We start from the raw sequence: 23,815 nt of genomic DNA, 5'->3' as shown, positions 1-23,815 counted from the left end.
CTTCTAGCCAGTGGTGAAATTCAATTTTTATTTTACCACCGGTTCTGTGGACGTGGTTTGGTGGGCGTGGCAGGGGAAGTCGACTGCAAAATCTCCGTTCCTACCCACTCCTGGGGCCAGCCAGAGGTGGTATTTGCCAGTTATCTGGACTACTCAAAATTTCTGCTACCGGTTCTCCGGAACCAGTTAGAACCTGGTATTGGACCTGGGTACTTGAGAGACCGCCTGCTGCCAATTACCTCCAATAGACCGATTAGATCCCAAAGATTAGGCCTCCTCCGAATTCCATCCACTGGCCAATGCCGATTGGCGACCACCCGGAGGAGGGCCTTCTCTGTGGCTGCTCCGGCCCTCTGGAACGAGCTCCCCATGGAGATTCGAACCCTCACCACTCTCCAGGCCTTCCGCAAAGCCCTTAAAACCTGGCTGTTCTGACAGGCCTGGGGCTAATGAGCTTTTGTCCCCTCTCGAATGGTATGATTGCTGTGTGCTTTTAAATTGTGGTACTGTTTTGTTTCGTGCTTTTTTCTTTCCCTTATTTGTACCCCCCCCCCCGACTTGGATTGTAAGCCACCCTGAGTCCCCTCCAGGGAAAAGGGCGGCATAGAAATATAATAAATCAAAATCAATCAATCAACCTGCTGAATTTCACCCCTGTCTCTAGCCATCACTTCCAACTGTTCTTCAAGTAGAAGTCACAAGTCCAAGAAGATCCTCAAATTGCACAATCAGACTGAGGAAATGCTGATTTGTTTATTTGTTTGTTTGTTTATTGGATTTATTATATGCCGCCCTTCTCCCAAAGGACTCAGGGCGGCGTACAACATTAAAAAAAAACACATATTACAAACGTTAAAAAGGAAATTAGATAGAGTATCCAAAAACAAACCCAATTAATATTAACAATAACATTTTAAAAATTAGTTTACAATTAACAATTAAATCAATCATTTATTTTGTTTTGTTCAGGCCAGGCCGGCTTGCTGGAAAAGCCAACTTTTTAGGGCATGCCGGAAGGACCAGAGATCGGGGATTATGCGAAGCTCCGAGGTCAGCTCATTCCAGAGGGAAGGTGCTCCCACAGAGAAGGCTCTCCCCCTGGGGGTCACTAGCTGACACTGTCTGGCCAATGGCACCCTGAAGAGGCCAACTCTTTGGGATCGCACTGGATGGTGGGAGGCTACCAGTGGCGGTAGGTGGGCTCACAGGTACCCTGGGACTTGTGATTTCTGGCACTTGTGATTGGAGGGCATCAGATTACGCAAGCCTGCGCTAATTGATGCATTATTAGGGTTCACGCTTAGTTTTGCACAGTAGTGTTGTGGCTCAGAAAACTCCTTCTTAAAGTTGTAGGACGTACCGGAAACAGATGTTCCATGGAAGCCCATCTTATTTTATTTTCCTCCAGTTTTGAAAGGAACAAGTATTTTGAAAAAAAGCCAATTCTCTATATACAAGAAGGTGTCTTTCATGCTAACTTGAGCATGCCAAATGGGGCCCAAATTCTTGAAACTGTTTCACGTATAACACCCTTGATCCCTTTTCTTTAACAAGGAATAGAAGACGTGAACATATTCAGACTGTTAAATGCTAGAGTAAATAAGAGTATTTTTGTAGGAAGCTGGATTTGATGGACCTTGAAATTGGAATGCTTTTTCTCTTTCAAATAGCAATTTTCTGTTGGTAAAAAAGAGTCTTTCCTTCCTATATCAGCTCCTTTCAAAAATGTACTTTTGAGGGGAAGCAAGAGTCATATAAGATAGAATGGACATCTTACCTTGGGACCTTCCACTCCCGGAGGCCCAGGAGGACCTCTGTGTCCAGGTTCTCCCTGAAAGAAACACAGTTTACAAACAGATGTCTTCTGGCTTGATTGTTCATTCCTACAGTATCTTGGCAACATCTGGTATCCTAAAATGGTCTGTGCCTATGGGAGGACTGGGTGACCTCATTTATCTGCTCAAGGAGAAGTTTAGAACATAGGCTCAAGATACAGAAGGATCTTGGCAGACTTGAATATTGGGCGTTATCTAACAAAATGGAATTCATTCGTGAACAAAGTAAGGTTCTACATTTAGGTAAGAAAAACAAAATGCACAGGTACAGTATAGGTGGTACCTTGCTCAATAGTAGCAACTGTGAGAGGGATCTTGGAGTCCTAGTGGGCAACCATTTAAATATGAGCCAGCCGTGTGCAGCAGCTGCCAAAAAAGCCAACACAGTTCTAGGCTGCATCAACAGAGGGATAGAATCAAGATCACGTGAAGTATTAAATACCACTTTATAAGGCCTTGGTAAGGCCACACTTGGAATGCTGCATCCAGTTTTGGCCGCCATGATGTAGAAAAGATGTGGAGACTCTAGAAAGAGTGCAGAGAAGAGCAACCAGGATGAACGCTATTTGGAACCCTGACAATGAGAAGAAATTGGACAGCCCTTGTCTAAATGGCATATGGTCTCTTGCTTGGGCAGTGGGTTGCACTAAAAGGCGTCCAAGGTCGCTTTCAACTCTGTTATTCTGTCTCTTATGCTCCAAGTCTTTCTTACCCTTTTTCCAACTGGTCCATCATTCCCAGGTGGGCCTCGAAGGCCTTTATCACCCTTCTGTCCTGGGATTCCAGGGAGACCAGATGGTCCAGGGGGACAATCAGTGCAAACATCCTAACGAGGAGAATCATAGTGTTACTGAAACAGCAGGCCATTCTTCTGAAATGCAAATCTAGCTTGGCTCTATTTTATTGAATTATAAATTGACTGTAAATGAAAGAAGTCCTTGTTTCTCCCTATGGATCTATGTGCACCTCTTCTGAGGTCTTCCTCATAGATGAGTTAGTGCTATCTATCAGTCCCTGAGCCCCCACTGGCCCCACCAGCAATTGTGCTTCTTCCAAAGGTATAATGGAAGATCAGTTGTGTGTAGCAGGGTTGTGTGCTAATTGGGAAGTTGAAAAACATCCCATCTCTCTCTATCTCTCCCTCTCTCTCCATCTATGATCTATCTATCTATATCTGCCTATCATCTATCTATCTAACTATCTATTATCCATCCATCTATCTATCTATCTATCTATCTATCTATCTATCTATCTATCTATCTATCTATCTATCTATCTATCTATCTATCTATCATCCATCCATCCATCCATCCATCCATCCATCCCTGTCTGTCTGTCTATCTATCTATCTATCTATCTATCTATCTATCTATCTATCTATCTATCTATCTATCTATCTATCTATCTATCTATCATCTATCTATCATCTATCTATCATCCATCCATCCCTGTCTGTCTTTCTGTCTTTCTGTCTTTATCTATCTATCTATCTATCTATCTATCTATCTATCTATCTATCTATCTATCTATCTATCTATCTATCTACCTACCTACCTACCTACCTACCTACCTACCTACCTACCTACCTACCTATCCATCCATCCATCCATCCATACATCCATCCATCCCTCTCTATCTTTCTATCTATCTATCTATCTATCTATCTATCTATCTATCTATCTATCTATCTATCTATCTATCTATCTACCTACCTACCTACCTACCTACCTACCTACCTACCTACCTACCTATCTATCATCTATCTATCTATCATCCATCCATCCATCCCTGTCTGTCTGTCTGTCTGTCTGTCTGTCTGTCTGTCTATCTATCTATCTATCTATCTATCTATCTATCTATCTATCTATCTATCTATCTATCTATCTATCTATCTATCTATCATCTATCTATCATCCATCCATCCCTGTCTGTCTTTCTGTCTTTCTGTCTTTCTGTCTTTCTGTCTTTCTGTCTTTCTGTCTTTATCTATCTATCTATCTATCTATCTATCTATCTATCTATCTATCTATCCATCCATCCATCCATCCATCCATCCATCCATCCATCCATCCCTCTCTATCTACCTATCTACCTATCTACCTATCTACCTACCTACCTACCTACCTACCTACCTACCTACCTACCTACCTATCTATTATCTATTATCTATCTATCTATCTATCTATCTATCTATCTATCTATCTATCTATCTATCTATCTATCTATCTATCTATCTACATCTGCCCCTCCCCCCCAAAAATAGTAGACAAATGTGCTCATAATGTTTACCCAAAGTTAAGCTTGACTTGAAGAAGACTTTACTTAAGGGGAGAAGAACACAAAAAGAAGTAAATAAATGCATTTCCTTTGCTGTCATGAACATCCTCTGCATAATTACATTTTATCCTGAAGTCTCCTTCTTATATTTTGTATGCACAGTACATTTTACAAGCATTTATAGACATTGATGATTTACATTAATGCTCCCCAAGTATTAGTATAGTCTTTATTATCATTGTACAAAATAAATACAACGAAATTGGTTGAATTAGGTCTTTGGACACCTGGGAAAAGGTCTTACCTTAAGTAATAGTCTGATGTCATCAGGGTTAAGGGGAGGAGAGGAACCCTAGGAGAGAGAAAAATAAAACCACCTACATCATTTATGGAGATCATTTCAAAAAGTCTGGTATCAAAGATAGAACATGAAAGATTATCCACCCACTGATCAAATTTACAATGGATCAAGTCTTTTCGAAGGACCACATTATTGAAGCACATCTCACAAAGGAGAAGCAGCTCTACTACCACTGATCTAAGTTGAAAGAGAAATATCTACAACATCTTGGGTGGGTAACTATTGCTCCTTTATGACCTGTGGACTTCAATCCCCATAATTCCTGAGCATGTCTGGCTCAGGAATTCTGAGTTGATGGTCACAGGTTGTAAAGGGGCCCTAGTTGTCCACCCCTGATGTTGTACAGCACAGAATGGTTTTCTTCTTAGGTATTCAGACATTGTTCTGCAGTAAACGTATTTGCTTGGAGCAAAATTGTTTGTTTCTTAAGGAAACGTGCCAATGAAAAGGAAATGAAGGGAAAGAAAGACCATGCAATGTCCTACTGGTTTTCCTGGTGGTCCCCTTTCTCCTGGATTTCCTGGTAAACCCTGTGGAAACAGAAGGGGGAGGAAGAATAGTGAGGTCCTTGGTGCTCTCTTAGCTTGATGATTTTCTTGCAGCTATTTCATTACCAAACATTATCAATGCAAGGATCCCACAGTTGAATCCTGAGCTACAATTCATCCCTTCTATTGGTACTACGTAGGGACATCAAACGCTTCAAAAAGAATAGGCTGTGCATCCCTACAATGCAATTAGACTCAGGTGCACATAGAAGTCGAGATTTTTCTCTTTAGCTAGAATGTGTTCCATTAGTAAAATTATTTTCACAATAGCAATATTCATCTCAATAACAAGATTCTGGAAATCATGAGAACTTCCTAAAGTCTTCAGAAGAAAAGTTTCTTGTTGTCAATATAGAAATTGGGTATGTGTAGTTTAATGAAAAGAAGGACCAAGGGTGATACGATAGCAGTGCTATTTATTTAATATTTATTATTATTTAATTAATTTGTATGCCGCCCACTCTCAAAGAGACTCAGGGCGGCTTACAAGTAAAAAAGGGGAAGGGAAGGACATACAAAAACAAGACAACATTAAAAGATCACAACATTCACAACTTAGGATGGGGCTGGACAAGGTCAACAGCCCCAGGCCTGCTGGAACAGCCAGGTCTTGGTCGCTTTGCGGAAGGCCGGAAGGGTAGTAAGGGTCCGGATCTCCACGGGGAGATCGTTCCATAGGGCCGGAGCAGCTACAGAGAAGGCCCTCCCCCCGGGGGTCACCAGCTGCCATTGACCAGCAGATGGAATCCGGAGGAGGCCTAGTCTGTGCGATCTTATAGGCCTCAGGGAGGTAATTGGCAGCAGGCGGTCTCTCAAGTAGCCAGGTCCGATACCATGTAGGGCTTTAAAAGTGACGACTAGCACTTTGAAGCGTGTCCGGAGACCAATGGGAAGCCAGTGCAGCTCGCGGAGGATAGGTGTGACATGGGTGTACCTAGGTACACCCACTATCACTCGCGCAGCTGCATTCTGGACTAACTGGAGTCTTCGAACACTCTTCAAGGGCAGCCCCATGTAGAGCGTGTTACAGTAATCCAGTCTTGAGGTGACGAGGGCGTGAGTGACCATCCGAAGGGCCTCCCGGTCCAGATAGGGTCGCAATTGGTGCACCAGGCGAACCTGGGCGAAGGCCCCCCCTGGTCACAGCCGACAAGTGATGTTCTAGTGTCAGCTGCAGATCCAGGAGGACCCCCAAATTGCAAACCCTCTCTGAGGGGCCTATAATTTCACCCCGCAGGCTAAGAGATGGAATAGCTGGACCATCTTTGGGAGGGAGCATCAATAGCCACTTGGTCTTGTCGGGAGTGTTCCTATATGTAAATGGCTGCCACAAAGAAGAGGAGGGTCAACCTATTTTCCACCCGAAGGAAGAACAAAAAGCAATGGATGGAAACTAATGAAGGAGAAAACCAGAGGTGGGTTCCTACCAGTTCGCACCTATTCGGTAGAACTGGTTCATCAAATCTACCGAACCGGTTAGAAGAGGTTCAACCAGTGGACCTGGAAAGCAGGCCACACCTACAGAAGAGGTTCCAAAAAATTTTGAAACCCACCACTGGTCCTTGGATATGATTATTCTACACTATCATGCTCATATTTATAAAACTCAGTGCCTCTGTGAAAGGTAAGGATGACTACTGCGTTTGTGGTGCAATCAGAACATTGCGTGTGTTGAAGTTGTTTTAACGCAAACCAAAGATGCCTTTCAAAAAACAAGTTTACATCATATTCTTATGCATGCCAGTGCTGTGTGTGAGGTAATTTAAGGTGGTTCTGACAAGTGTTGTCGGCATCTTCATATCCGGTCACATGGGCGGCAAGCCACTCCCATCTGGTCACATGGGTGGTAAGCCACTCCCACAAAGGAGGCCACACCCACAGAGTAGGTTCGAACCATTTTTGAAACCCACCACTGGAGAAAACCAACCTAGAACTAAGGAGGCATTTCCTGACAATGAGAACCATTAATCAATGAAATGACTTAACTCTAAAAGTTGTGGGTGCTCCAACGCTGGAGGTTTTTAAGAAGAGATTGGACAATAATTTGTCTGAAATGTTTTGGGGTTTTCTGCTTGAACAGAGGTTGGAGTAGAAGTCTTTCAAGGTGTCTTCCAACTCTGTTTCTCAGTCCTGTTCATGTGTGTTTTCATTTAGATGTTTCTACATGATATGCTGATGTTCAAGGAATCTATGTTGAATTCTGGTGACATGAGCCTGTTTTAATCTGGGAGAACTAAAAATAAAGACTGTGGAGGTCAGATGGGGGCTATCTGTTGACCATTTCTTTTCTCATTAGAGAGAAAACAGTCCATCATAACTTGAAATCTTCCCATCTGGATCTTTTCAGAGAAGAGATCGTACTTAGAGCTCTTCAGTTAATGCATCAGTTATTTTGCATAAAAGTAGAGCTTGGGAGAATCAGTTCTATTCCCTACTTCTATCTGTCTACATTTTCCTTTTCTTTTCTTTTTTTGCTGCTGACTGATTACTGCAATTATCGGTTTCCATTTTGCTGAGCTCAGCTAGAACAGAAGATAAACGGGAAGAGCAAGCAAGAAGAAATTCACTGATTATTTCCTTTTTGCAAGTTTGCATCGTTCTATGTTTCCATCTCTCTTATAAATAGAAAAAAAGGAAAGATTCCTAGAAAGCAATTACTGCTGATTGAAGTCCTGGAAAAATGAGGTATGAATAATAAGTGATTGTTCGAATTGCATGTCCTTGGGCATTATGAAACAGATCCAATATTATTAAAAGAATGGATTTTTAGTGGTTAATCACTCATTTTTAGGTAGGATTATTAGAGTCCTGAGACTTTTTTCCCCATTGCTCAAAACTTCCTTTAAAACAGGGAATTCATTCTATTTATTGATTATATGAGTTGCTTCATCAATATCGCATTATTGAATACATAACATCTTCTGTTTTAACCTTCTTTGCTTTGTACATTACTGGGGGATTCACCCCCCCCCAAAAAAAACAACCCTATTGAGAAATGTTTTCAAATATTCAACTGCAAATGGTTTGAGAATTTTTATGAGTTTATCTAAACCACACGTTTAACAGCTTTGTACTTTGGTCTTTAAGTTATTATCTGTTTCCCATTTTACAATGAAATTTTGACTCAAACATTTCATGGAAATTTTCTTTTATATGTCCTAGCCGGAAGGTAAATAGAAACTGCATTGCCTATATCCATTATGGTGAACCTATGGCATGCTTGCCCAGGTGGGCACACAGAGCCATCTCTGTGGGCATGCAAGCCATCCCCCAAGTCAGTTCCACTGTGCATGTGCGCACGACTCCTGCTGGCCAGCTGGGAGCACGCATATGCATGGGGGGGGTCGCATGCGCAGGGTGTGTGTGAGGGGACACCGTGCCCCTCCGCACCCCGTTTTGGGTCCCAGGAGGCTTCAGGGAGGCCTGATAACACCAAAATGGGGTCGCACATGCATGCGCAGGGGGAGGTCACATGTGCATGTGGGAGGGGGAGCGCATTTTGGATAAAAATATGGTGGATTATGCAAAATGTTCTTTAAAAAAAAGGATAAAGTTTACCCCTCAGTTATTCTTGTTAGGTATAATTACTGATTGTACAGTTATAGAGACTAACTTGATTTTGCATTTAATAACCGCAGCAAGACAGTTGGTGGCGCAATACTGGAAGAAGGAAGATTTGCCTACTATTCAAGAATGGACACTGAAAGTAACAAACCTAGCAGAGATGGCTAAAATATCAGCATATCTCAAGGACCATTCCAATGAGAGATATAAACTGGAGTGGAGAAGATGGATTGACTATACTCAAAATAAATACGGGACTAAGAAATTCCAGATAGTTTATGACTGAAGAAACAAGGAATGATATAATTTGTTTAAAGCTAGCCTAGCAAAGAATATAGCAACAGTAATAGCAGTAGACTTATATACCGCTTCATAGGCCTTTCAGGCCTCTCTAAGCGGTTTACAGAGAGTCAGCATTATTGCCCCCAACAATCTGGGTCCTCATTTTACCCACCTCGGAAGGATGGAAGGCTGAGTCAACCCTGAGCCGGTGAGATTTGAACCGCTGACCTGCTGATCTAGCAGTAGCCTGCAGTGCTGCTTTTAACCACTGCGCCACATTTGAGGAGTTAAAGCTCAAATGAAAGATGATACTAACTTTTTTAAAAGTTTATCTTAGAATATATTTGTTAAAGATTTATACCCTGTACTGGTTCTGGGAAGTCGGGGGGTGGGTGGAGGTTGGGGGGTTGGGTTGGGTGGAGAGGGTAGGGGGAGGGAGGTAAATATTTGTAAAAGTTTTTTTTTTCAAAATTTTCAATAAAAAAACAATCTATTGTAGGTCATAAATTAACCAGCTATAAGGATTTTTACTTACATCTTGACCAGTCTGTCCAGGAGGACCTTGAATGCCTGGTAAGCCACGGGGCCCCTGTTGAAACAGGAAGAAGAACTTGATGCATTATCTCAAAGCTTACATGCCACATTTTTCTATGATGGAAAAACTTATTTGGGGCGAGAATTATCCTTGGTCTCCAACCTCATTCTAACTAGTTGTGGTAGAGATGAGAAGGAAGGAAAGAAATCATTGATGTATGCTTCTATAAGCATTAATTACGAGTTAACCCAATAATCACTGGGTCATACATTTAATGGTTTCTCCTCTTATACTAAAATTACAGTTTGCTAACAGTTCTGAAGGTCTCTGTCACATGTGGTACTGTGACCTCATGTATATCTTTGTTTTAAGGAAAAAATAACTAAGGGTCAGCACATAAAAGATATGCAGTAGAATCAGTCACTCTCTAAGTTTTATCATATGCTAAACACAGCTAGAAGTTTATTAGCTTTGCCGTCTCTCTAAACAGGTACAGTCATGTCAGTGGTGGGATTCAGCCGGTTCGCACCACTTTGGGAGAACCGGTTGTTAACTTTCTGAGCAGTTTGGTGAACTGGTTGTTGGAAGAAATCATTAGGCCAGAGAACCGGTTGTTGAATTATTTGAATCCCACCACTGAATCAAGTGGAAGTATGGAAATGGAGATGATCAACACAATTATCCTTTCGTAAAACCCATAATAATCCAGCTCTTGAGTATTCTGCTCAAAACACTCAAAAGTTGTAGAAGGCCTTGGCACCTGGATATCTATAGATCATAAGCAATGTCATAAGGCAGGGCATTTGGGGACGTACAGAGCAGAGTCATCAATATTTCTGTATTAATTGATACTACGGATACTGATTCCAAATTTTCTACTATCATTGGCAAACAATAATCTTTCCACCCTATTTCTTACCACATACTGCATATAATTAGAAAGACCTACTGTACCGGTGGCCCTTTGTCTCCAGGGGATCCCATAGGTCCCTGAAAAATATGAATAATAATCATTCACTTTATCTATCATTCATTCATTCATTCATTCATTCATTCATTCATTCAATCAATCAATCAATCAATCAATCAATCAATCAATCAATTTTTGTAGCTGCCCATCATGGTGAATATAATGTATAACATTGACAGAGCTGGGCACATAAATAGTAAATGAATGTTACAATAGGGACAAATTCTCAAATTCCATGTTAATCAGTGGATACAGTTATCCAAAACAATCCTCCTACCCCCTACCTAGGCAGGAAACCCTATACCGTTTCAGACAAATGGCTATCCAACATCTTCTTAAAGACTTCCAGTGTTGGGGCATTCACAACTTCTGGAGGCAACTTCTGTTCCACTGATTAATTGTTCTAACTGTCAGAAAATTTCTCCTCAGTTCTAAGTTGCTTCTCTCCTTGATTAGTTTCCACCCATTGCTTTTTGTTCTACCCTCAGGTGCCTTGGAGAATAGTTTGACTCCCTCTTCCTTGTGGCAACCCCTGAGATATTGGAATACTGCTATTATGTCTCCCCTAGTCCTTCTTTCTATTAAACTAGACATACCCAGTTCCTGCAACCGTTCTTCATATGTTTTAGCCTCCAGTCCCCTAATCCTCTTTGTTGCTCTTCTCTGCACTCTTTCTAGAGTCTCCACATTTTTTCTAAATTGTGGTGACCAAAACTGAATGCAGTATTCCAAGTATGGCCTTACCAAGGCATTATAAAGTGGTATTAACACTTCACATGATCTTGATTCTATCCCTCTGTTTATGCAGCCTAGAACTGTGTTGGCTTTTTTGGCAGCTGCTGCACATGGCTGGCTCATATTTAAATGGTTTCCACTAGGACTCCAAGATCCCTTTCACAGTTACTACTGTTGAGCCCCCTTTTCTGTTCAGGAGCTCAAGCCATGTGGTCCTGTCCATCATTAAAACCATATTTCCAAGCGGCCTCCATGTTTCCAGTGTCTTTTCCCCCCACTTGGAACTGAACCCAGAAGGACATTTCTTCCAACAATATGTTCCATACTTACCAGTGGCCCTGAAAGTCCAACACCTGGGGCTCCTCTGTCTCCTGGCTGGCCTGGAACGCCTGGGGCACCTCGATCTCCCTAAGAAGGACAAGTGACATAGTGTATATTCCCATAGATTTATTTTGCAGACCTATTAAAATGATTATGTTATATCCAACTTACATTAGAACACAGTCTTCTCTACATGACCTTAATGGATTATGAGTTATGGGGTGAACGAAAGAAACTGTGTGCTATTTATCAAAAGTGCTTATTAAACTGAGTCCCAAAGGTGCCTTTTTCAAGAGGCAACTGGACTTTCTGGTTTTTCTTTGAAGACGTTTTGCTTCTCATCCAAGAAGCTTCTTGAGTTCTGAAGACCGAAGCTTCTTGAATGAGAAACGAAACATCTTCAAAGAAAAAAGCAAGTAAGTCTACTTGCCTCTTGACAAAGCATCTTTCGGGCAACCATGACCTAAGTCAGAGGTCAGCAATCTGTGTCTCTGGAGCCGCATGTGGCTCTTTCCTCCCTCTGCTGCGGCTCCGTCACCAGTCGGCGCCACAATTTTGAAAGGAGCTTCCGGGGGGGGGGGGGGGGGGAGAGAAGCACAATACACCAGGAGACGATTCTATGGCAAGGGGAGAGTTTTCCAGTTGTCTCCACAATTGATAGGGCTTCTGGTTATGACAGGTAGAGGAAAAAGTACGCCACGCTAGGAGGAGACTCTATGGTGGGGGAAACTGAACTTCCAGTCAGCTCCAGAATTGAACAGGGGGCTTCCAGTTAGGACCTTTGTGGTTCCTGGTGTTTTCTTTTCAGTGGGAAACGGGTCCTAATGGCTCTTTGAGTGTTTAAGTTTGAGAATCTCCATAGATATTTATTAAACTGAGGCTGTGCATTAAACATTTTTCAGATTACGATTAATGCAGAACCAGTTTGGTGTAGAGTTAATGGCTCCACACTAGAAACTGGGGGACTGAGTTCTAATCCTGATTTAAGCACAAAGCTAGCTGAAGAACCTTGGATCAGTCACTCTTCCTCAAGTCCTAGGAAGAAGGCGATGGCCAACCGTTGCTGAATTCTCGCCAAGAAAATGGCAGGGACTGTTCCAAACTTCACTAGCAGTCAGCAAGGAGTCAACAACCCCTTCCACTCCCCAAACAAAATGGCATTTGGGGAACCTTACTAGGTTATTCTTTGAAATTCATCCTGTTATATGTTAGGAGGAAAAGAAGGAAGGAAGGAAGGAAGGAAGGAAGGAAGGAAGGAAGGAAGGAAGGAAGGAAGGAAGGAAGGAAGGAAATAAATAAATGCAAAAAAAATAATTCATTAATATAAACATATTTACATAAAGGTAAAGGTTTCCCTCGTTCCCAACTCTACGAGACGGTTTCATCTCCATTTCAAAGCCAAAGAGCCAGCGCTATCCGAAGATGTCTCTATGGCTGGCATGACTAAACGCTGAAAGCGCACAGAACGCTATTCCCTTCCCACCAAAGGTGGTTCCTATTTTCTCTACTTGCATTTTTTACATGCTTTCGAACTGCTAGGTTGGCAGAAGCTGGGACAAGTAACGGGAGCTCACTCCATTATGTGGCGCTAGGGATTTCAACTACCAAATTGCTGACCGTACTGATCAACAAGCTCAGCATCTTAGCCGCTGAGCCACCGCGTCATACATACATATATACATACATACATACATACATACATACATACATACATACATAACTACAGAAATAGAAGTAGGGATGGCTAGATATGATTAAGGTGATTTTTACTGTGCTTTGTCTTTCCAATTTTAAATTAATTCCATATTATTCCTATATTTTCATTTTTACAAAGAGTTGTGGAAATATACAGATTTATGCATTCATGCATTTTACATGAATGCCTCTTTAAATTTACAATATTTTTTTTTTGCAAATAATGTCCTTACCGGGCAGAATAGACAGAATTTATCTTCAGCATTATTTCCTTGTTTTTTGTTGTTTTTTTAATTATTAAACTACTGGAGAATTTAGCAGAAAAAATAATTTTGCTCTTGGTTTTTACAAAGGTTTGATGAGCTATTGTAGTATGTGGGTATAACTACACTGAAATGTAAGCCTAATGAACTTATCTTGCATTGTTAAGAATATGTAACACCTATATTGCACAATTATGAAAATGCTGAATTTATTTAGCTGTATATAATGTAATTAAAATTTTATTATAAAGATTCACATTGTTCTTTTTAAAACAAATTGTATCTGTTACTTCTCAAGATATAAGCACTCACTTGAAGTAGATTATAAGCCATTCAGAAAAAAACATCCAATTTGTGCCCAATTATTTTTCATCTGTGATGGGACCCTTCAACTTTAAATCAATATTTCCACTGACAAGCCTGAAATGGCTTTCTATTTTGCAATTAAAAATGAGTTCCAGTTTCAGAGGTAAAACTGACATTTCATTATCAGCCCCCAATTATTTTACCACTGCTATGTTTAAAGCTGTCCCCTACTACATTATCAAAGTTTTTGTGTTGCGTCTATGAGATCTCATTGCTTGCATTTGTAAATGCTTGAAAATGAAGCTTTTCCAGATTTCAATCCCTTGCTCTAGTTTGCTGCAATGATTGCCAGCTCTCTTGTATCATTATTATCAAAGTCTGTGATTAGTGGATTCCCTTGCCTCAATCAATCACTCACACACAAAGGTTCTATTCAAGGGTGGGATTCTACCAGTTTAACAACCAGTGTGCTGAGTGTGTGCTTTGATTGTGCATGCTCACTGCCCACACGTTGCACTCTTTGCTTCCACCACAAAACCGCGTTCGACTAAACCACGTTCGACAAAACCATGTAACTGACGTCATCAACAGGGCAACAACAGGGTGGAGACAGAAGCACGCTGTAAATGCTAAAATTAACCCCTAAACCTAAACCTAACCCCCCTAAACCTAATCCTAAACCTAACCCTAAACCTAACCCTTAACCTAACCCTAAACCTAAACCTAATCCTAACCCTTAACCTAACCCTAAACCTAACCCTTAACCTAACCCTAAACCTAACCCTAACCCTTAACCTAACCCTAAACCTAACCCTAACCCTTAACCTAACCCTAAAACTAACCCTAACCCTTAACCTAACCCTAAACCTAACCCTAACCCTAAACCTAACCCTAAAGCTAACCCTAAACCTAACCCTTACCTTAAGTTGAATCGGCTTGTTTTCAAAGCGCTATTTTAAGCACCCTTCTTTCTCCACGCTGGCTGTTGTTGCCCTGTTGATGATGTCAGCGACGCGGTTTAATCGGGCGCCGCTTAGTCGAGTGCGGTTTTGACGGGTCACGGCACTCTTTACAGAAAACTGACATTCCGCATTACAGCTGGCAAGGAAAACAGCTGAGACGCGGCAATCCACTCCGCCACGCCGATTAGCTGGGCTTTCGAAAAGGAACTGTGTATAGTGCAAGGGCGGGCAGGCGGGCCCTCTTCCAAGTCAGAGCGAACTGGTTCGCTCCCAGCTAATAGTCAGAGCTACTGGTTCACTCAAACCAGTCCGAACCGGTAGAATCCCACCTCTGGTTCTATTGCCTTCTGTGGGAAGGTCTTCTGAAAACTGGTGGGAAGGAAATAGGAAAACTGTTTCATAACACTTCCTATTGCTAATCCAAGCAATAGGAAGGGCTATTAGGGAAAAGGAAGGAAGGAAGGAAGGAAGGAAGGAAGGAAGGAAGGAAGGAAGGAAGGAAGGAAGGAAGGAAGGAAGGAGGGTATTTTTGTTGTTCCTCTGCTGAACATAATAGAAGATGCCCTGGCCAGAAGCCCAGCAGTATCCAGACATGGAGGAGAACAGCATTCTTTGCACCAACAGAGCTGGGAAGCCATTACATCTGATTGAGAGACCTCATATCTGAGTAGGATAGAGGCAATAGATGACATCTTTCACTTCTGTCCTCCTGAAATAATGTCTGACCGGACCTGTTCTTCTGAAAGCAGGAAACACACCTCCGTTTATCATTGAATGGCAAAGCAGGTACTCACCTTAGGCCCAAAGGGTCCAGGTAGACCTGGCGGACCTCTTTCCCCCTAGAAAGACACACAGATGTAAAAGAAGTTAACACCATCATCCCAACTGGAAAGCCAAATACATCCATTTATTAGACCTCTGAAAATGAACCCGAATTCCAGCCCTGAACCTGCTCACTCTCAAGAACTGACATGTGTGGGGGCGGGGGACCCCATTTACAAAGAACAAATCATAATCCCTTAACAGTGTTGTGGTGGCTTAGAGGTGGAGATCTAGCCTCACAATCAGGAGGCTGTGAGTTCAATCCTAGATAGAGGCAGATATTTCTCCTTCTGGGCACAATGAAAAATATATTCTGTTTCCCTGAAAATAAGACTTCCTCGGAAAAATGAGCCCAATTGGGTTTTTGAGCGCATGCGCTATAATAAGCCCTCCCCCAAAAATTAGCCCTCCCCCAAAAAATTGCAACACAGCAGCAGCCATGAGGTGACCACGCTCACCACCTTCTGTACCTCAAAAATAATAAGACCTCCCCAAAAATAAGGCCAAGCATTTATTTCAGGGGGTGAAAAGAAAATAAGACCCTGCCTTATGTTCGGGGAAACATGGTATCTGCTGAAGAAAACTCTGCATTGGCGACAGGAAGGGCATCTGGCCATTAAACACTTGGCTAGCTCCATTCAGTTGCCCAGACTCCACCCTGCAAGGGATTATGGGGTTGTTAAATGATGATGAAATCATAACCTTGGGCAGTGGTGGGATTCACATTCGACCGTTTTAGTTCTCTGCCCTAATGTCCAGCTGGGTAGGTGGGGCTCTGTGGTCATGTGATCATGTGGGCGTGGCCAAGTCAATGTCACTCAGGTTGATGGGCACTTCGCCTTAGTTGTTACAATGGTAATAAGGGTTAACTGGAGAGGCAGTTTCTGTAAGGAGGGCAATAAAGATTAGGCTAGAAACAACACCAGAATGTTTCTTTCCTGCCTTCCTTACAGGATTAGCCCTGTAAAGTGGGGAAAAACAAACGATTTCTTCCAACAACCGGTTCTCCGAACTGCTTAGAAAGTTACCAACCGGTTCTCCCGAATAGGTGCGAACTGGCTGAATCCCACCACTGACCTTGGGGGATTAATATCTTACAAAGAAACCCTCAATTTAATAGACTTAAGATGCAATGGAAAACATTTCTGTTTGGAAATTATATCCTGAAATAATAGACAAGTTACTCAACGTAGTCTTGATGGGACATTTATATTTACATTCAATTTGTTATATTTACGCCTCTAGCAAAATTATATAAATTAACTTTATTTAGTGTTTTGCATGCAAGTATGTGCGTATGTGTGGCATAACACTTCTACAAACACAGCTTATTGGGTTAGCTGATGATTCAGTGCAGGAGTGGGTTCTGGCAGTCTCTACTGCCAGTTTGCTCATGGTTGTGCAATAAAAGTTGCTCTGTCCATGCGTAGAAGCAAAAAAACAAGATGGCGGCACCAATGGCGCCACTGGGAGAACTGGTTCGGGGGCGTGGCAGGCTTGGGTCACTGCCGGTTCCAGCAACCCAGGTCATCAAACCACTACCAGTTTGTCCAAACCGGGCCAAACCGGTAGGAACCCACCACTGATTCAGTGTAGTTCATGACCCAGAAAAGCAGCTATGTCAATCGCTAAATCATTGGCAAACACAACCATTGAATTACAGAGAATTGTGTTTGCGAGAGTTCACAAACTTTGTGCTTTCGTCTTTAATTTCATAATTTGTTCAACCTATTGTTCTTCCAATTTCATTTTCTTTCCTCCGATGGTTGCCGGGAAGCAGGAGGATACACAGAACCCAATCAAATTAAAACTTGACAGGAATGAATAATGGTAGAAGCATTTCCGACCTAGTCTTTTTTAATATGCTTTTTCTCCCCCTGATATTGTGTTTCTGAGCGACAGTTCATAGGATGACAGCTGAAAATGCATTTTTTTTAAAAAAAATTGTTCAGGTAAACCAATGACTAAGTAGTAGAGAATACTGTGGAATGGAATTACATAACTCACAAAATGAGTAATTGGTTCAATCAGATCATTTGTTGTAAAATAACCAACTTCGTTGTACTTAAGTACTAGGACAATAAAGATTATACTTATACTTATTCCAAAACTGACAAGCTTTTGTTGATCAGTTACTAAGTCATGCCTGACTTTTCCCAACCCCAAGGCCCATGGCATGCCAGACACACAAACACTTTCTCCACTGTCTCCTGGAGTCTCCCCAAATTCATATCCATTGTGTGGATGATACTATTTAACTATCTCATCCATGCAGCACTGCGGGCTACTTCAGCTGACTGCAGTTCTGCAGTTCGGCTGTTCAAATCTCACCGGCTCAGGGTTGACTCAGCCTTCCATCCTTCCGAGGTGGGTAAAACGAGAACCCGGATTGTTGTTGGGGGCAATATGCTGACTCTGTAAACCGCTTAGAGAGGGCTGAAAGCCCTATGAAGCGGTATATAAGTCTAACTGCTATTGCCATCTCCTTCTTCTCCCGCGTTCCGTCTGTCTCAACATCAGGGTCTTCTTGAAGGAGTCCTCTCTTCTCATTAGGTGGCCAAAGCATTTGAGCTTCCCACTTCAGCATCTGCCCTTCCAAAGGACAGTAAGAGTTGATTTCTCTTAGGATTGACTGTTTTGATCGACTTGCAATCCAAAGGCGTCTCAAGAGCCTTCTTAAGTAAGCATTTGCTTACACAAATAGTTTAGGAATTAAATTTTACCCTTTCTCCATCTCTGACCCTTTCCAGGCAATCCAGGTTCTCCAACAGCTCCTGGTTCACCTGTAGGCCCAGGTGGACCTGAGTTTCCTTCCTTACCAGGTTCTCCCTGCAGAAGAGACAATGGGGATAAGAGGACAATTAGGACAGACTACGAGGCAGGCAGTATCTTCTACTTATTTCATTCCGTCAACATTAAGGATTTTAACTAGGAGGCTCTGGATTGCTCGTCACCTGCTCATCCTAAATAGAGAAGCCAAGGAAAAAAAATTCTAAAAACTTGCTCCTTGTGGAGATCAATATAAGCACTTCAAGAGCCGTGGTGGCGCAGTGGGTAGAGTGCAGTACTGCAGGCCACTTCAGCTGACTGCTAGATCAGCAGTTCAGCGGTTCAAATCTCACCGGCTCAGGGTTAACTCAGCCTTCCCATCCTTCCGGGGTGGGTAAAATGAGGACCCGGATTGTTGTTGGGGGCAATATGCTGACTCTGTAAACCGCTTAGAGAGGGCTGAAAGCCCTATGAAGCGGTATATAAAAATCTGCTATTGCTATTGCTATTTGGACTGCAAATATTTATTCCACATCACATGGACTTTCAATAGCCTCATTGTGCCAGCTTTCCTTCAAACATGGAATTTATTTGGTTTACCCATCCATTCTCTACTTGCGTAACAAAGAAACCACCAATGGGGTGAATGTAGGATGTGGAAAACACATCCCTCAGGCTATGTTGTGGCCTGGTAGCCGCTCGCCCCTCCAGTCTCAGCCTGCAGTTAGGTAGCAAATTGTTCTGACCCAGCCTTATCAGAAGCAAGAAACAGACTCCTTGTCACGAAAAGCCCCTCTTTATTTACCCCTTGTGAATCAATTGCATTCATCCACGGAAAAGTCCAGGCAATAGTCCTTCAAGAAGTTAACTGCAGTAACAGATCTTATCAGGTTTTTTTTCCAATAATTGCAAGGCCATGAGCTCCCAGCCAAATTAAGTCCTGGCAAGCAGTCTTTGTGGCACAAAAAAACAATGAGCAAAATCTTCAGAAATACGAACTGTTGCCTCCTACGACAACCACTCCCCTTTCCTTCTATTTAGGCAGGAAGGGAACATTCAGCAACCATGTGTGCTTTGCTTCCCGAGTCGATTCCTTGTCCTCTGTTGTTCACCTCTCCTAACTGCTCTGTGCATATGTGCATTTGGAACAGGTCCCAGCTGTTCTTCCTCCTCGCTCATCTCAGCCTCCAAAGGCAGCTGCCTCTATGGTGGCTGTGAAATGTCAGACGGCCCTGTCTCTAACTCTGCGTCCGATGCAGATCATCCATCAGAGCCTTCCCCAGGCTCCAGAAGTGGCCCAAGTTCTTCCCCAACCTCCTCATCGTCCGAGTCTGCCACCAGCTCCACGCAACACAACACAAATATACTATGAGCTTCTTGGGAGTGATGACTGAGACCCAATGATTGAAGGTGATGATTACCAATTTGGAGAATAAGGAGTTTAATCTTCAACTTGGGAACCTGGAGGCCCTAAAACACGTTGCTGGCTAAGGAGGGCTGTTACAGGACAAGGCATTAAATCCTCTAATTCTACAAAGGTTCAAAATCCTTTTCTCAATGTTAGACCTGCATTCCTTTGACTTCACATCCTTCATTCCTCCTGATTCCTTGTCCTACAGGCAGCTATTTGGATTACAATTCCCCAGCCTGGATATTGTTGATGTCTTTGGCCTTACACTATAAGACACTCTCTTCTTCGCTGTGTTTAAGCCACAGCTACAAACTACAAGAAGTGGTACCCCCCCCCTGCAGAGCTTTCTCTGCCTAATTTACAACCAATAGCTCTAGCATTATCTGCTACGGCTCAGCTAATAAAACTGTCTGAAGAGTACTAATTGCTACCCTGCTTACTGCTGTTCGGCTAATACAGGACAATATTTGACATGCACAACAACAGCTAGAGGAGATAAAAGAGTGTACGGGTAACTGCTTTGTTTAATGCATAATAAGGTTTGGATATTATTTAAGCAGTATCTTCAGCAAGCCAAAATGATGACCCTTTACATGGTAATTTCATCAGGCAAATGTCACCGTTACGTACCAGCATCACAATGTTTGATGCCAAGTATGACATGTGGCATTTGATGATATTATACAGGTAGTCCTTGAGAGTGGTGCAGTGGCCTAGAGGTGGAGCTCACCGTGGCCCGACAAAACCGCGCTCATCAAAATAGCGGCGACAAAACCGCGTCACTATAGCTGCGACGTCATCACCGTGGCGACAACAGCGCAGCGACAGAAGGACGCTTTAAAACAGCGCGGCAGCAGAAAGCCGATTTAAATTAAGGTAAGGGTTAGGGTTAGGGTTAGGATTAGGTTTAGGGTTAGGTTTAGGGTTAGGTTTAGGGTTAGGGTTAGGGTTAGGTTAGGGTTAGGGTTAGGGTTAGGGTTAGGGTTAGGGTTAGGGTTAGGGTTAGGGTTAGGGTTAGGGTTAGGGTTAGGGTAAGGGTAAGGGTTAGGGTTAGGGTTAGGGTTAGGGTTAGGTTTAGGTTTAGGGTTAGGTTTAGGGTTAGGTTTAGGTTTAGGGTTAGGGTGCTGAGTGCTTCGGAAGGCGCGGATTTGCCCTCCGCGGTTATGTCGTCGCACTAGGGTCACCTTTTTTCTTAGCGCTTTGGACGGCGCGGATTTGCCCTCCGTGCTTATGTCGGCACGGATAAGGGCTTCGCGGTTTTGTCGGTAAACGGAGCTCACAACCTCACAATCAGAAGGCTGTGAGTTTGATCCTAGGTAGAGATAGATATTTCTCTCTCTGGGCACAATGAGAATATATCTGCCGAACAAAACTCCTCATTGGCAACAGGAAGGGCATCGGGCCAGTAAATACTCAGTTCTATTTAGTGACCATTCATAGTTATGAAAGCAAAACTGGAAAAAAAAACTGACTCCTCACCCTTACGACCACCCAAGTGTCCCCTGGTCAAAATTTGAACCCTTGACAACTATTGTGTATTTACAATGGTTGTGCAGCACCCCAGAATCATGTGATCACCATTTGCGACCTTCCCAGGGATTTTCCAACAGCAAAGTCAATAGTAAAAGTCAGATTTGCTTAATGATATCATGGTTTGTTTAAGGACCATGGTGATTTGCTTAATAACGTTACGCATGCTTAAAAAGATCATTAAATCAGGCACAACTCATTTAACGACTTAGGGATGGTCATTCCAAGTGCGTTCATGTCAAGGACTACCTGTAATCCTTTTAATGTTTAGCCCTCACCCTTTCCCTCCTGCAAATAATCATTACACTTTAGCTGTGGATCCATCTTTTCACCTTTTCTCCTTTTTGCCCATCAATTCCTGGCTGACCAGCAGCTCCTGGTATACCCTGTAAAGGAAATAATATGCAACAAATCAAATTTTGCTAATGAACAAGTTGATCGGGAGTTATATGGACTTGATTCAGGCATGTGGGGAAAAAAAATTAAATAGACTATTTGCAACAATCAACATAAAGATCCAGTTTGGTCTAATGCAGGCCTGTTAAACCCGCAGCCTGCGGGCGGGATACAGGCACGCCATGCCCACCCTGGCACTGTAAAAGGCAAAAGACATCACAGTACGTTGTGTGACACGATGGAGTCTGATACCCCTGGTAGAAAGCAAGACAACCATGAGCAGTGGTGGACTGATGTCGATTTAAAAGCCGGTTCGGTGAGAGAGTGCTTTATATGTGTGGCTTGCGCCCGCACGCAGCACTCAAAATGGGGCATTTAGAAGCTCAGCTGCTCAGCTTCCAAGTCAGCAATGGTAAGTAAAACAACTGGGGTGGGGGAAATCAGCTGGGCAGCGCAACTGAGATGAGCTTGAAAGCAGGAAATAAAGGACAGGATAGGGCAGGAGTGGGTGGGCAGGCCCAGTCGGAGCTCCTGGTTCACCCGAGCCAGTCTGAACCGGCTGAATACCACCCCGACTGTGAGTTCTGGTTTCTCCTTAGGCCTGAAATGGACCAATCAGCAAAAGACTGTGATTTCTAGCCCTGCCTTAACTCCGAAAGAAAGCTGGGTGACTCGTGGCTGGTCACTATATCTCAGCCCAGCACAACTTCACAGGGTTGTTGTGGTGAAAATAGGAGGAGGGAGGTGTGTTGGATATGTTAATTACTTTGAGTTATTTGTAAAATAATAATAATAATAATAAAGGCAGGATGCAAATAAATAAATGAACAAATAAATAAACTAATGGAAATAGTTTGTAACCATCCCTTTAATTACTTGTTGTGAATATTATGCCACAGCATTTTTATTAAACCTCCCACATTTATTTCTTTGTGACATTTGTACATCATTTCCCATTAAAAAAAAATATCTCCGTTAACTGTTGATCATAAATATTTGTATGCTACATTGAGCAGCAAATGCTGAACTTTTTCATCCAAGAGCAATTAAAGACATCCTTGCAGCTGCGTGTTGAAGTAAAATATAGCTTTGTGTCTTGCATGTTTACAACAGGCTCCAATCCTTTTTCAGAGAATGTGACCGAAGTCCCACCACTCTTTTTAAGTGGAGAGGAATAAGTGGAGAGGATAGGAAGACAGCAAGGATCATTTTCCTACACAAAATTCCTTTCCTTTTAATGGGAAGATGACTTGTTCCCACAGAATGGAGGAGGAAGAGAGGGTGGAGGAGCAGAGGAGGAGGAGCAGAGAGGGGAGGAGGAGGAGGAGAGTAAGGAGAAGGAGGAGGAGGAGGAGGAGGAGAAGAACAAGTAGAACAAGGAGGAGGAGAAAAAAGTGGAGGAGGGGGAAGAGAAGAAGAAGGAAGAAGAAGGAGGAGAAGAACAAGAACAAACAGAACCAGAAGAACAAGAACAAGAAGAACAAGGAGGAGAAAAGGAGGGAGGGGGAGGAGGAGGAGAGGAGGAGGAGGAGGAGGAGGAGGAGGAGGAGGAGGAGAAGGAAGGAGGAGGAGAAGAAGAAGGAGAAGAACAAGAAGAACAAGAAGAATAAGGAGGAGGAAAAAAGATGGTGGTGGTGGAGGAGAAGAAGGAGGAGGAGAAGGAGGGGGAGGAGGAGGAGTAGAATAACAAGAAGAACAAAAACAAAGAGGAGGAGAAAAAGGTGGTGGAGGAGGAGAAGAAGAAGAAGGAAGGAGGAGAAGAAAAAGAGGAGGAGGAGGAGAATAGGTTTCAAGGAGGAAATAATGCAGGTTGTGGGTGCAGTTGATGGAGGTAAAATTGTATCCTCCTCAAAGGGGACGAACTTGTGCCACCAGAACAATCAGTGTGCATTTAGCTGGTAACCAAATTCACAACTACTCTACTCTTCTGTCAGATAAAAAGCTGTTTCCTTGCCACCGTATACGCACCACATTCCCAGGCAAACCACGTGGTCCAGGTGGTCCTGCAGGTCCAGGGGTACCCTGTTAAAATAAACCATAGCCACAGGTTTGAAGAATATATTGATGCTCATACCCATCATTGATTCCCAATATCAACATTGCAACAATGACCCTGGTTGAGGTATGGAAAGGCTCTTAAGTATCCAAGTGTTTGTTCAACCTTGATCTACCTAGAAAAAAAAATATTCTTAAGGCAGCTACTTACAATTTCTCCTGGAGGTCCAGGTTGACC

The 23,815-nt window shown here is 42.8% G+C and overlaps 1 protein-coding gene and 1 long non-coding RNA gene across 2 annotated transcripts in view; both read right to left on the bottom strand.

Moving 5' to 3' along the window:
• Positions 1–23,815, bottom strand: part of COL22A1 (collagen type XXII alpha 1 chain) — a 184,942-nt gene that overhangs the window by 46,903 nt on the left and 114,224 nt on the right. The window contains exons 34-42 of the mRNA XM_087703563.1: positions 15,449–15,493; positions 15,296–15,317; positions 11,438–11,515; positions 10,357–10,392; positions 9,403–9,456; positions 4,959–5,003; positions 4,417–4,464; positions 2,548–2,661; positions 1,778–1,831 (exon numbers count right to left, since the gene is read on the bottom strand). Coding sequence (XP_087559689.1) covers positions 1,778–1,831; positions 2,548–2,661; positions 4,417–4,464; positions 4,959–5,003; positions 9,403–9,456; positions 10,357–10,392; positions 11,438–11,515; positions 15,296–15,317; positions 15,449–15,493 — 496 coding nt within the window. The remainder of the gene's footprint in view (positions 1–1,777; positions 1,832–2,547; positions 2,662–4,416; positions 4,465–4,958; positions 5,004–9,402; positions 9,457–10,356; positions 10,393–11,437; positions 11,516–15,295; positions 15,318–15,448; positions 15,494–23,815) is intronic.
• On the bottom strand, positions 17,844–23,604 carry LOC148049114 (uncharacterized). Its single transcript, XR_015695588.1, has 3 exons — positions 23,551–23,604; positions 21,519–21,572; positions 17,844–18,305 (listed from the first exon to the last, which is right to left on the bottom strand). It is a non-coding gene; the product is annotated as an uncharacterized LOC148049114 (long non-coding RNA).

The sequence above is a fragment of the Thamnophis sirtalis genome, unplaced genomic scaffold (genome assembly GCF_051295495.1).
Source record: "Thamnophis sirtalis isolate CommonGarterSnake01/CBP01778 unplaced genomic scaffold, rThaSir2_p1.2 scaffold_2, whole genome shotgun sequence".
In the NCBI taxonomy this organism is placed as follows: Eukaryota; Metazoa; Chordata; class Lepidosauria; order Squamata; family Natricidae; genus Thamnophis; species Thamnophis sirtalis.
The sequence above is the reverse complement of the archived record's forward strand: the minus strand, read 5'-3'. Positions and strand labels throughout refer to the sequence as shown.